The 14,817-nt window shown below is 39.4% G+C and overlaps 1 protein-coding gene across 1 annotated transcript in view; it reads left to right on the top strand.

The window, feature by feature from the left end:
• The window catches only part of fkbp1b (FKBP prolyl isomerase 1B), a 38,308-nt gene extending 23,723 nt beyond the window's left edge, over positions 1–14,585 (top strand). The window contains exons 3-5 of the mRNA XM_072562075.1: positions 4,422–4,534; positions 5,585–5,743; positions 9,557–14,585. Of these exons, the coding sequence (XP_072418176.1) occupies positions 4,422–4,534; positions 5,585–5,713 (242 nt within the window). The 3' untranslated portion in view covers positions 5,714–5,743; positions 9,557–14,585. The remainder of the gene's footprint in view (positions 1–4,421; positions 4,535–5,584; positions 5,744–9,556) is intronic.
• Positions 14,586–14,817: the final 232 nt, after the last annotated feature.

The following is a 14,817-nucleotide window of genomic DNA, read 5'->3' as shown; positions in this document are numbered from 1 at the left end:
GGAGAGGGGTGGGGAGGGAAATATATCCCTGGTGGTGGGGTCTTTTTGGAGGTGGCGGAAATGTTGGCGGATGATTTGGTTTATGCGAAGGTTGGTAGGGTGGAAGGTGAGCACCAGGGGCGTTCTGTCCTTGTTACGGTTGGAGGGGTGGGGTCTGAGGGCGGAGGTGCAGGATGTGGACGAGATGCATTGGAGGGCATCATTAACCACGTGGGAAGGGAAATTGCGTCTCTAAAGAAGGAGGCCATCTGGTGTGTTCTGTGGTGGAACTGGTCCTCCTGGGAGCAGATACGGCGGAGGAATTGGGAATACAGGATGGCATTTTTGCAAGAGGTAGGGTGGGAAGAAGTGTAATCCAGTTAGCTGTGGGAGTCGATGGGTTTGTTTTTTAAAAAAAAAGTCGGTCGTCATTAATGGAGATGGAGAGGTCCAGGAAGGGGAGGGAGGTGTCAGAGATGGTCCAGGTAAATTTAAGGTCAGGGTGGAATGTGTTGGTGAAATTGATGAATTGCTCAACCTCCTCGCGGGAGCACGAGGTGGCGCCAATGCAGTCATCAATGTAGCGGAGGAAGAGGTGGGGAGTGGTGCCGGTGTAATTACAGAAGATCAACTGCTCTACGTAGCCTATTCCCACTTTGTCTGTTTTGCAGTGGAGACTACATTTGCAACATTCTAATCTGCAACACTGCTGATTAAGGAAGGAGAGAGTGAGAAAACAGGGAATCGGGGTCTGTCAACCTGACATCTCCTTCTAGAACCTAAAACAAATGTAATTGCTGGATACCTAAAACTAATTTTGAATGGCTAGTCGTTGTGAATTTATGAAGCAGGAATAATGTTTGACGAGTCTGAGTTTTTTGAGGATGTTATTAACAGTTTCCATAAGGGGATGTGATGTATTTGGTTTTCTGGAAAGTGTTTGAAACACTCCCACGTGAGGTTAATAAAATTAAAGTGCATCAGTTTGAGGAAATATACTAACGTGAACTAAGAATTGGCTAACAGGCAGAAAGCAAGAGTAGGAATAAATTGGGTCATTCTGCAGTTGGTAGTGTGTGACCAGTGGGGTACCAGAAGGGTCAGTGCTAGAGTCGCAGCTGTTCACAGTCTATACCAATGATTTGCATATGGGGTTAATTGTGATAATTCAAGGTTTACAGATAATATGGGTGATGAGGATGCAAGGAAGCTTCAGAGGTGGAATGAGTGGGTGCGAACATGGCAAATGGAATATAATTTGGATTAGTGTGAGGCTCAGTCATTGTTAAATTCAGGACAGAGGGTGGACAGCTTCCTCATTACTAATGGCCTCGATCTGGGGGTAGTGTCTGAATATGGTGTTGAGAGGGGTGATTGAAAATGGTGGCAGTTGTTTAAAGGGCTGAATGGCCGACTTTTGTTCCTGTGTTCCTAAGATCTATCAGCACATTTATCTAGCGAAGTAGTAGTTTTACTGTGTATTTGCATAGTTAGGAACTCCAAATATTTGATTTGCAGATGATATTTTGTCTTTTTGTTACCATCTCTGTAAAATATGTTAAACGAATGAAATTATCAACAGATCAAGTCTATAAAATTAAATGGCAGTGCTAATAAATTATTCACCAACAAAAATAAATTCATAATGCTTCTTGGTATGTTTTAATTCTTGATGCAGCCTGTGAAAATGCTTTGGCTGCCTGATCCAAATGATTTGCAACATAAAATGGATATTAAAAGAATGCTTTTGAAGGTAATGTTCCAAAAATGTACGTAGAGTACGTTCAGTGTTTTTTCTTTCCCAAAAAAAACAGGATTCATTGTGGTGTTTATTTTCTCTGAATTTATGATGCCTCTGTATTGCTTTGATTGGCATTCTAAGCACACTATCAAACAACCAAAGGCAAAGCTTTGACCTAGATTTTATAGTGAATTCTGCAGAAATAGATCACATTTAGCAGCTCTTCAGTAATATTTTTGTGCAGTGCCCAACAAATGTGGATATTCATACAAAATGTTTTACTTATCAAATGTTCTTCCTGTAGTTTGAGTTTCAAAGAACTTTCTGGCACACAGTTATGCTAGTTTCAATGATACAAAAACAGGCAGAATGTAATTGCAGTTAAGACTTGTTTGTGAATGTTAATGGTTTTGTTTGGATGAAGTTTCAGTATCCTGTTATTGTATTCTGTTTGTTTAGAACTGATAAAATGTTTTTCCCTATAGCTGGGGGAATAATTCCCATTTTAACGTGCTTTGAAAATATTTGCATCATACAAACATAAATCACTAATTACTGAACTTTTAAAGCATTGAACATTTTGGATACCCTTTTGAGTTTTATTTGGTGGTGCTGGCATTCTAAGTGCCCGTCTTATAGGAAGGAGTCTGTTCCATGCTTATAAAAGCTGTTATCAAAATGTAGAAATTTAATATTTTGCCAAAAATGCAAGGAGTCCAAATTAGCATTAGAGCTGGGACTTCATGTCCTCTCCATAGTCATGTATCTTTTGTCTGAAACTACCTATTAACCTGCTTAAAATGATTTGGGTTGATATTTTTGATAAAATAGTAGTGGTCTCACAGTCTTCCTTTGACATAACCACAATGGTTTGTTACCACAGCTATTTTATTATTTGGGGAAAAAAAAGAAGCTGGCAAAGCTTTTTGCCTTGCATTTATCAGGAATGTCACAAGCATACAACCATTGAAAAAGGTACAGTTGTTTATTTTGCATGAGAAATGAGGTGCCAACTATCTCCTGTATAGACTGTGGTCAAGCTGATGCCATAGAAAATGTACCAGAAGACAGTAACCCAGACCTTTTATTTAATTTTAGACCGACAAAGCAGCTTTGGAAGAGACATGAGGCATGATGTGGAAAATGCACTAGAAACAACCCAAACACAACTCTCCCTGCATCTCTATCTGTACTCTCAGACACAGTCTATGGTTATTAGAAAAGGTGCAATGCCTGGATATTCCATTTGTCTGCAGAGTGCATGTTCCTGTATAGGAATATATAGCTTTTGCCAAGTGTAGATAAGCTGTACTGAGTGTCTGACGGATATTTCAAATTGCTTATCAGTGTAATTCTTGGCGCACTTGGAAATGTTCATTTAGTGCTGCCCAATCGCCCCATCTAATGTTAGACACCTCATTGAGTATTGCAGGCACAGGCTGGCTGAGTATGGTCAATGCTCTGCCTGTTGCAAACAAACAGATGTGTTGTTTCTTATGATCCGCCAACCATTGGGACATACAGCCTACATATCTGGCATCACACTGGCACTGCAATTTAGGTACCACATTACCCATTTCTGTAGTAGGTGAGGCATCTTTTTTAGATGCCTCACCAACAAGTCCTCACCAACCCTCCGAAGAAAAACCCACCCCACTGTATTTACCCCTGACTAATCCACCTAACTCTATGGGCAATTTAGCATGGCCAATTCACCTAACCTGCACTGTGGGAGGAAACTGCAGCACCCGGAGGAAACCCACACAAACTCCACACACAGTTGCCCGAGGTGGGAATTGAACCCGGGTCCCTGGCGCTGTGAGGCAGCAGTGTTAACCACTGTGCCATCCCACAGATTGGGCAGACGATAGCATCATGTTAGTGCTAACAACCACCCTTGTTGCTACTGCACATCAGCACTGTAAACTCTTGTTTTTGCCACCTTTTATTCTTCTCGGGTAACAGAGGTATGCATACTCCTCCTAACCAAAAGTCACAATGTTGTGCCCATTCAAGAGTTTGCATGGTATACTGCCAGCAATGATTGGATTGGGTTAGCCATTGTCAATTCCTAGGTCTCTTTGAATAAAATGAAATGAAAGATTAGAATGTTTTTAACATGTGCTCGGTTATTGTCAAATCAACCAGCATAGCATCTAACTGCTTCAAATCTTATTGGTGTAATTAATACTCTTTGTTCCAAGCATTTAGTGCCTTCATTGAGAAAACCTTTTTCTAATTTTTTTTTTCTTTTCCAATAAGTATATGCCATCTTGTTCTAATTGTTTAAAAACAATATTTTGGCTCCAAATAAATTTCATCTCTTAATTTGTGCATAAATTTAAGGCTGTCCTTTTGATAGCATATGATCTTGAATTTTTCAGAATCTCAGATACGATGTCCAAATTATATTTGGGCTGAATGCTTTGAACCAGATGCGTAGGATATAGGCTCTAAGCAATAATCTGGTCCAGGGTTGTAAAATAATGCATTTATAGGTAATTCTTTTATGCTCCATTCCAATATTTGCTCTATCAATGCCTGTGTAAAGTAAGCTTAGGAGAAAGTATTTCGGCTTCAGCAATTGTACAGCATTCTGTAATGCCTCTGGTTGAAAATTGTTGTCACAGAAAATATGTCTTGAATTATTTTTGTTTTTCTGTCTATCATGGCTTCAAAGACAATTTTGTGGTTTTTGCAGGAATGTTGCAGAATGGAAGGAAATTTGATTCTTCCAGAGACCGAGGCAAGCCTTTCAAGTTCAAATTTGGCAAACAGGAAGTAATTAAAGGTTGGGAAGAAGGCGTAGCACAGGTATTTATTGTGTGGTTATGTTTTTGTAAAACATTCACCAAATACATTTTTAAAAAACACTATGGCGGTAGATAACATTTTAATATACCTCTATACAGTACAATAAATTCAATAAAATGAAACTGATGAGAAAAGATCAATTAAGGAGCTTGTTTTATAACAGTCCAAGTTTACATAGTATCAGTGATGCCAGTATGTTACAAAATAATCTTTAAGTATAGGCGTCCAACTTAAAAGAATCATAGAATTACGTTACATTGTGACTTTTGGTTATGAGGGGTATGCATACCTCTGTTACCCTAGAAGAATAAAGGTGCAGATAGAAGCCATTCAGCCCATTTGAGTCTGCACCAACTCTTCAAAGAGTGTCCTTTCCAGATCCACCATTCCCTGTAACCGTGCATTTCCCACTGCTAACTCATCTAGCTTGCAAGTTCCTGAATGCGATGGGTAATTTAGCACTGCCAATTCACCTACGTATCTTTGGACTGGGGGAGGAAACCGGAGCACCCAGGGGAAACCCACGCTCACACAGGGAGAATGTGCAAAGAAGAATGGGAACAAGTTATCTTTGGAAAATAAAGATAAATGTGTTGGTTGGTTACAATTGTGTAAGCAGGTGATTTACTCATAAAAGGTATTTATGTATGTGGGGAAGTAGAGGTCAACAGAGTTAACAGTCAATCTAATTGCATATTTTAAAGAAACATTTTGCAGTCGGCAATATAGTGTTGATAAGACAGAATAATGAAAGTCCAAAGACATGCAGGTTAGATGGATTGGCCAAGCTAAATTGACCTATATTGTAACAGGGATGTGCAGACTGGGTGGGATGCTTTTCGGAGGGTCTGTGTGGACCCAATGAGCTGTACTTTAGGGATTCTATGAACTGAACAATTAAATGTCAATGGTACATATTCCTTGGTTAAAGTTTACGATGAAATAAATTTTCACTTTTTAAGTCTTTTTTTATTAGCATCTAAACAAGTAGAAGGAATTTCTTATTGAATAGGATTATAACCAAATAAGATCTTTTTATTAAAATTACAGATGAGCTTGGGGCAAAGGGCAAAACTGACCTGTACTCCCGATGTGGCATATGGTGTAACAGGTCACCCCGGAGTCATCCCAGCCAATGCCACCCTTATCTTTGATGTCGAGCTGCTGAAGTTGGAGTGAAGAATTCCTTCGTTGATATTTGGTTTCAAGGTATGTAAGTTGCTTGAGGTTACTGAATTTTTATTTAATGTTGAACAATTTTGTCTCAGCAAGATTTCATCTGAAACATTTTATTAAGTTGTAACCTCAAGCCATGTGCTCACTTAGATATTTTAAATATACCAAGGCAAGAGCCTAGTGTCGGATAGAATTGCTTACATGTGCACATGAAGGATGAGTGCTAGAAGCATTCAAACAGAGACTGATCGATGACTTAGATTCATAGAGATGTACAGCATGGAAACTGACCTTTTGGTCCAACTTAGCCATGCTGACCAGATGTCCTAACCTAATCTAGTCCCATTTGACAGCACTTGGTCCATATCCCTCTAAACCCTTCCTATTCATATACCCATCCAGAAGCCTTTTAAATGCTACAATTGTACCAGCCTCCACCACTTGCTCCACCACTCATTCCATACACACAACACCCTCTGTGTGAAAACGTTGCCCCTTAGGTCTCTTTTATATCTTTTCCCCCCTCACCCTAAACCTATGCCCTCTAGTTCTGGACTCCCCCACCCCAGGGAAAAGACCTTGTTTATTTACGCTTTCCATGCCCCTCATGATTTTAAAAACCTCTATAAGGTCACCCCTCAGCCTCTGACGCTCCAGGGAAAGCAGCCCCAGCCTGTTCAATCTCTCCCTATAGCTCCCCAAATCCTCTAACCCTGGCAACATCCTTGTAAATCTTTTCTGAACCTTTCAAGTTTCACAACATCTTTCCGATATGAAGGAGACCAGAATTGCATGTAGTATTCCAGCAGTGGCCTAACCAATGTCCTGTACAGCTGCAACATGACATCCCAACTCCTGTACTCAATACTCTGACTAATGAAGGAAAGCGTACCAAATGCTGCCTTCACTATCCTATCTGCCTGCAACTGCACTTTCAAGGAGCTATGAACCTGCACTCCAAGGTCTCTTCGTTCAGCAACACTCCCTAGGACCTTACCATTAAGTGTATAAGTCCTGCTAAGGTTTGCTTTCCCAAAATGCAGCACCTCTCATTTATCTGAATTAAACTCCATCTGCCACTTCTCAGCCCATTGGCCCATCTGGTCCAGATCCTGTTGTAATCTGAGGTAACCCTCTTCGCTTTCCACTAAACTTCCAATTTTGGTGTCAACTGCAAACTTACTAACTGTACCTCTTTTATGCTCGCATCCAAATCATTTATGAAAATGACAAAAAGTAGAGGACCCAGCACCGATCCTTGTGGCACTCCATTGGTCACAGGCCCCTAGTCCGAAAAACAACCCTCCACCACCACCCTCTGTCTTCTACCTTTTGAGCCAGTTCTGTATCCAAATGGCTAGTTCTCCCTGTATTCCATGAGATTTAACCTTGCTAATCAGTCTCCCATGGAGAGCCTTGCAAAACACCTTACTGAAGTCCATATAGATCACATCTACTGCTCTGCCCTCATTAATCCTCTTTGTTAGTTCCCCAAAAAACTCAACCAAGTTTGTGAGACGTGATTTCCCATGTGCAAAGCCATGTTGTCTATCCCGAATCAGTCCTTGCCTTTCCAAATACATGTGCATACTGTCCCTCAGGATTCCCTCCAACAGCTTGCCCACCATCGACGTCAGGCCCACTGGTCTATAGTTCCCTGGCTTGTCCTTACCACTCTTCTTAAACAGTGGCACCATGTTAGCCAATCTCCAGTCTTCCGGCACCTCACCTGTGACTATTGATGATACAACTATCTCGGCAAGAGGCCCAGCAATCACTTCTCTATCTTCCCACAGAGTTCTCGGGTACACCTGATCAGGTCCTGGAGATTTATCCATCTTTGTGTTTCAAGACATCCAGCACTTCCTTCTCTGTAATATGGGCATTTTGCAAGATGTCACCATCTATTTCCCTTCAGTCTATATCTTCCATATCCTTTTCCACAGTAAATACTGATGCAAAATACTCAAAAGCAATGATAACATGAGAAAACATTTTAAAAATGCAACAGTAGTTAGCATTTGGCAAGGAGTGGTGAAGGCAGCATTAAACAAAGTCCCAAACAACTTCTACGATTGCAAGAACATTTGTCGTTTCTGGGAACTCAGTCTCTCAACACAAAAACAGAAACACTGCCTCACGCATGCATCTACGTTCTTGGCCATTTTCTTTTCATAAATGGCCCAGTAAAGTGCTGGGAATACTGTAAAACACTTACTTTTGCAAAGGGCTGTGTAACTAACCATTACCTTAAAAAAAAATCCAGTTGCTGATGTTTGAGGTGCTTGTGTTTCTTTCTTTCTTTGCCAGCATTTTCACATGTCCTTCAGTCCAGGTAAATCGAATATACTTATCTCTTTGATGTAACGTTTTTGCAAGGCCTTGAAATCATCATCAAATAATCTGAAATTCGGATAATCGATATTCAGATAATTGGTGTTCCTCTCTCAATTTTCTCTGGACCCTTTGAAGTTTCACAACATGCTTCTGATAGGAAAGACATAATATTCCAAATGTTGCCTATCCAATGTCCTGTACAGCTACAATATGACCTCCCAAGTCCTATACTCAATGGTCTGACCAATAAAAGAAAGCATGCAAAACGCTGCCTTCACTTTCCTATCTACCTGCAACTCTGCTTTGAAGGAGCTATGAACCTGCATTCCAAGGGATCTTTGTTCAGCAATAACCCCCCAGGACCTTACCATTAAGTGTATAAGTCCTGCTCTGTTATGCTTTTCCAAAATGCAGCACCTCACATTTATCTAAATTTAAGCTCCATCTCTCACCCCTCAGCCCACTGGCCCATTTGGTCAAGATCCTGTTGTACTGTTGAGGTAACCTTTTTTGTTAGGAAGAAGTCAGGATATTGGATTAATTTAAACAGTGGTTATACCCTCTAAGGGGAAGACAATAGGATTAGTACTTTGGAAGGATGAGATCAGTTGGCAGAACAGTTGCCTTCATCTGAAGCTTATCTACGAACTTAGGTGCTGAAATTTATGTCTTGCTCCTCAGCACTAATCCACTAACGGTGCTAATGAAAGTGAGGGAAAGGTTTCAGATTTTCCTCTGCTCCCCAGCTTGAGTAACAGCTGCGAGATCTAACATCTTAACAACTATGCAATTATGATGTTATTTCTGTGCTAAATAAATGCACTATCACACTGTTGAATTGCTAGGGGAAAAGAGTGTATCTGTCGGACATTTGTGAGAGGACTTTTATTTATTAACAAACTTCACTTGTAGCAATACAGAACCAGTAACAGGCAAGTTCTGCACAATGACTATTGTTTTGGTTGAAATGTTAGTGCACATTTGTTCTTGGTTTTTAGGCAAGCAATATTCCAAATTACTAATATCAATAAATAGTGATGAATTAATATTTTGCACTACTTATTTTCCCAAACAACACCATCCGAGTTGGCTGCAGATACTTTGAGAGCTTTTCACTGAGGCTATGAATAAATTGCAGACCTCCTACTAATGAGGAAGTTAACACTAGAATGTAGTTCATCTCATTAATCTGTTACCTTGATTAATAGGTACATCATTTTCCCCTGTCCACTTAAATTGTCCATCATGCGTATTTGTCTTCATTACTAAAGAACAACATTTGGTGTGAGTTTACAGGCAAGTCTTTTAAAAATGACAATTTTTAACTATTATGGGAGTAGTTAGATTCCTTCTTTATTTGAAGCTGCAAGTGCCTAGATAGAAACATGCTCGTTTACAACTAAAATTAGATATTATTCCTTGAATAAAACTTTGGTACGCTGATGCTACAGGCATGAAAGTGATATTCACCGGTTATTAAATAATAATTTTATTTCTTTTTTTTTAAAGGGATGCCATAGGGAGTCCTGGGTATCAATACAGTGGAATTGATCTTCAAACTGACTTCTGTGAGCCACTGAAGACCTTTTTATGATATTGATTTTAAACAAAACAAAATCCTGCCTAGCTACCTGCATCCTGTTTATTTTGCTCTTGCTACTTGGAATTGTTAGTTTTGACTACCAGTGTTGTTAATTTGTAGATCCTTTGCTTATGGGATTGATACCTTGATCTTTTTAGTTTTTGGTCTGTTTTGATTGCATGCAATATTTAATGAATTTAAGTAATTTCTAAAATATTTGATGAAGTTGACCTAACCAGGGTCTAACCTAATTTTTGAATAGCAAATACCTAAAAGGCATACAAAGGTTTTATAAAATTTAAAATAAATGGGCATTCATAAGAAACTGCAGGACCTGTATTTGCCAGTCTTGCACTGAAGCAAGAACTGATGTAAAACTTAATTGATTGTTGAAATAAAAAACAATTTAAAAGAAAATACATTTATATCGTCCCAGCTAAGTGTATGGTTCCTTTTTTTAATCTATTGGGATAATTATTGTGATTATTGATTTTAACCTTGAATTCTAGCTAAACTCCAGAAGCCATTAGTTTTATAATGTATGCACACTTCAGAAAAGGAACAGGAAAATTGAGCATTCCAAATTGGCTTTACAAACCATTCGATACACCCCAGTAATTAAATACACAACTATGATTCATTTACATGTGAGAGAAATATGCAACACAGAATGTTCTGCTGTGTTCAAAATTAGGTTGTTGGCTCGAATGCCATGAGATAGTGATGTATCAGGCAGAAAGTCTGAAATGCAGATAAATGATTTGCTCTACTTCATACTGGCAAATTTTATAATATGACCTGCTCTCTCTGTACCTCACCTCAGGAAATCAGGAATTGGTAGCCTCAACCATTTCCTTTTTCTGGCTCGGGAGAATTGCATGGGAGCAAGTAACACGTCGAAAGGAGGAGAGGGATACAAGATATTTAGGAACAAATATACATATATTTTCTCACTTGCAGTTTTTTTTTCATTATATCACATGCTAATACAGATGAGCAATGCCTGGATTATAGACAATAGGTGCAGGAGTAGGCCATTCTGCCCTTCGGGTCTGCACCACCATTCAATATGATCATGGCTGATCATCCTTATTCAGTATCCTGTTCCTGCCTTATCTCCATAACCCTTGATTCCACCATCCTTGAGAGATATATCCAACTCTTTCTTAAATGAATCCAGAGACTGGGCCTCCACTGCACTCTGGGGAAGAGCATTCCACACAGCCACCACACACTCGGTGAAGAAGTTTCTCCACATCTCTGTCCTCAATGGTCTACCCCATATTTTTAAGCTGTGTCCTCTGGTTCGACACTCGCCCATCAGCGGAAACATGTTTCCTGCCTCCAGAGTGTCCAATCCTTTAATAATCTTATATGTCTCAATCAGATCCCCTCTCAATCTTCTAAACTCAAGGGTATACAAGCCCAGTTGCTTCAGTCTTTCAGTGTAAGGTAATCCCGCCATTCCAGGAATTGACCTCGTGAACCTACGCTGCACTCCCTCAATATCCAGAATGTCTTTCCTCAAATTTGGAGACCAGAACTGCACATAGTACTCCAGGTGTGGTCTCACCAGGGCCCTGTACAGCTGCAGAAGAACCTCTTTGCTTCTATACTTGATCCCTCTTGTTATGAAGGCCAGCGTGCTATTAGCCTTCTTCACTACCTGCTGTACCTGCATGTTTACCTTCATTGACTGGTGTACAAGAACACCCAGATCTCTCTGTACTTCCCCTTTTCCTAAATTGATTCCACTTAGGTAGTAATCTGCCTTCCTGTTCTTGCCACCAAAGTGAATAACCATACATTTATCCACATTAAACTGCATCTGCCCACTCACCTAACTTGTCCAGGTCACCCTGTAATCTCCTAACATCCTCATCACATTTCACCCTGCCACCCAGCTTGGTATCATCATCAAATTTGCTAATGTTATTGCTAATACCATCTTCTATATCATGTAAAAAGCTGCAGTCCTAGTACTGATCCCTGCGGTACCCCACTGGTCACTGCCTGCCATTCCGAAATGGAGCCGTTTGTCACTACTCTTTGTTTCCGATCAGCCAACCAACTTTCAATCCAAGTTAGTACTTTGCCCCTAATACCATGCGCCCTAATTTTGCTCACTAACCTCCTGTGTGGGACTTTATCAAAAGCTTTCTGAAGGTCCAGGTACACTACATCTACTGGATCTCCCTCATCCATCTTCAGAGTTACATCCTCAAAAAATTCAAGAAGATTAGTCAAGCATGATTTCCCCTTCATAAATTCATGCTGACTCTGACCTATCCTGTTACTACTAAAGGATGTGTTGTAATTTCATCTTTTATAATAGACTGCAGCATCTTTCCCACCACAGAGGTCAGACTAACTGGTCTATAATTTCCTGCTTTCTCTCTCCCACCTTTCTTAAAAAATGGTATGATATTAGCCACCCTCCAGTCCGCAGGAACTGATCCCGAATCTATCAAACTCTGGGAAATAATCACCAACGCATCCACGATTTCTCGAGCCACCTCCTTTAGTACCCTGGGATGTAGACCATCAGGCCCCGGGGACTTATCACCATTCAGACCTAACAGTCTCTCCAACGCTAATTCCTGGCAAATATAAATTCCCTTCATGTCAGGTCCTTCAGCCACTGTTACCTCAGGGAGATGGCTTGTGTCTTCCCCAGTGAACACAGATCTGAAGTACCAATTCAATTCTTCTGCTATTTCTTTGTTCCCTGTAATATATTCCCCTGTTTCTGTCTTCAAGGGCCCAATTTTAGTCTTCACCATTTTTTTGCTTTTCACATACCTAAAAAAGCTTTTACTATCCTCCTTTATATTATTGGCCAGTTTATCTTCGTACCTCATTTTTTTTCTCTGCGTATTTCCTTCTTAGTAATCCTCTGTTGTTCTTTAAAAGCTTCCTAATCCTCCGTTTTCCCACTTATCTTTGCTATGTTATACTTTTTTTAACTTTATATGTTTCTTAACTTCCCTCGTCAGCCACGGCCACCCATGCCTCCTAGAATCTTTCTTCCTTTTTGGAATGAACTGATCCTGCAACTTCTGCATTATACACAGAAATATCAGCCATTATTCCTCCACTGTCATCCTTGCTAAGGTATTGCAGCATTGAACTTTGGCCAGCTCCTCCCTCATAGCTCCATAGTTCCCTTTATTCAGCAGAAATATTGTCACTTCTGATTGTACCCTCTCCCTCTCAAATTGCAGATTGAAGCTTATTGTATTATGGTCACTACTTCCCAATGGCTCCTTCATTTCGAGGTCCCTGACCAATTCTGGTTCGTTGCACAATACCAGATCCAGAATTGCCTTCTCCCTGGTCGGCTCCAACACCAGCTGCTCTAAGACTCCATCTCTGAGGCACTCCACAAAGTCTCTTTCTTGAGGTCCAATACCATCCTGATTCTCCCAGTCCAGCTGCATGTTGAAATCCCCCATAACAACTGTAGTAACATCTTTGCGACAGGCCAGTTTCAGCTCCTGATTCAACTAACATCTGACATCCAGACTACTGTTTGGGGGCCTGTAGATAACTCCCAAGAAGGTCTTTTTACCCTTAGTATTTCTCAGCTCTATCCTCTCAGTTTCGACATTTTGAAATGCTATGAAAACATTTAGCAAGTTCAGTTCGTTTGCAAAAAATGTTTAAAGGTGGTGATAAACCAATTCTTTAATATAAATTAATACAAATGCATCAAATGACATTCAACAAGACATTTAAAGGGCACAGTCAAAGTATTTGATGAAGCGCAATATAATCAAGTATTTCTTTCTAAAATAAACTATTTCTAAACTTCTGACTAATGGCATTGAATGTCAATATGTAGGCTAATAAAACTTATGGAAATTTCCCATTTTGATGTAAGTAAGCTTTGGTTTTGTCAAATAAGAAAGAGCCTGCATTGAATTAACAGTCACTGTTGCAGTGAAAGCAAATGCAGCAGCAAAGTAGCAGATAGCAACCATTTTTTAAAAAAAAAACCTGAATTTAATTGATCCATTTCTTGGTAATGTTGCTCAGGAAAAAAAGTTTTTTTTTGCTTTGGGATTTGTTTTAAACTTGTATTAAAACACAGAATAGCTTAATGTTGCATTCAAAATACAGCACTAACAGTGGCTTCCTGACTTAATACTGCACTGGAATGTCAGCTTCAATTGTATGTCCAACAATTGGAGTTTGGGCTGAGCCTACAGCATTCTAACTTTGAGATCGACTCCAAACATCTGAGTCAAACAGACATGTTGATCAGTTGGTAACACTTGTCTTGACACTTATGCATTCTTTTTGATTCTAATGGCTTTTATTAACTAGATAATTGATTCAACCCAGAACTCAAATCCCACTTTCTCTGCCAGGGCAATAGAAATTGCAGAAAACTGAACTGACATTCCAGTCTGAACGTCAAGAAAGAATCAATTTTGCTATGGTTTTAACAAGCTTATGATTGCCTTCTGGCTATATGACCTCAGAAACTTGACTCTCTATGTTAATCAAATTAAACACTGTGTAAACATTACACACAAACTTAAGAATTAGAAGCCCCTTTTGAGCTTTCTCCATATTCAATAAGCAAAAAGCTGATTGACTGACTTCACCTTGCTACACTATCTATATATCCTCTAATTTCCTTAGTACTCTCAAATCTATTGACCACTGTCTTGAATATACGCAACTGAGCATCTACAATTCTATGAAATACTTGGCCTTCACATATTTATTAATGGGAGTATTTTCAATGTTTGACTAAATGTCTGTTGATGATGATATGTATTAATCTAATTGATTGGAAATCCTTTATTCTGAAGCCCTGGACTGAAAAATATTGCTGGCAATTTGTCTTGTTTCTAGTGTTAATTTGATCTAATGAACTGCTGGGCCCTTGTTGACAAGAGATTTTGTAATAATCATGTAATAAAGGTCTTTCTGTTTCACCCACAATTGTTGTTTTAAAAAAAAATTCCAGTAAAGGAATAGTGCTCCTTTTAAGGATTGGTTTTCTGTTTATTAAATATTTGTGCCGTCAGTAGTTTGTGTAACTTGTGTATCATAATAAAAAAGACTGAATATTAGTTCTCACCTGAATGTACAAAAGTGTGATATGCCACTTTTCAGAGAATGTATAGAGCATTCTTTGTAGTTTCTTGTACAAATTCATTAATTTAAATGAGAG

Source organism: Chiloscyllium punctatum, chromosome 3 (assembly GCF_047496795.1).
Source record: "Chiloscyllium punctatum isolate Juve2018m chromosome 3, sChiPun1.3, whole genome shotgun sequence".
NCBI classification, from domain to species: domain Eukaryota; kingdom Metazoa; phylum Chordata; class Chondrichthyes; order Orectolobiformes; family Hemiscylliidae; genus Chiloscyllium; species Chiloscyllium punctatum.
Note: the sequence above shows the minus strand (reverse complement) of the source record. Positions and strands in the feature narration are given on the sequence as shown.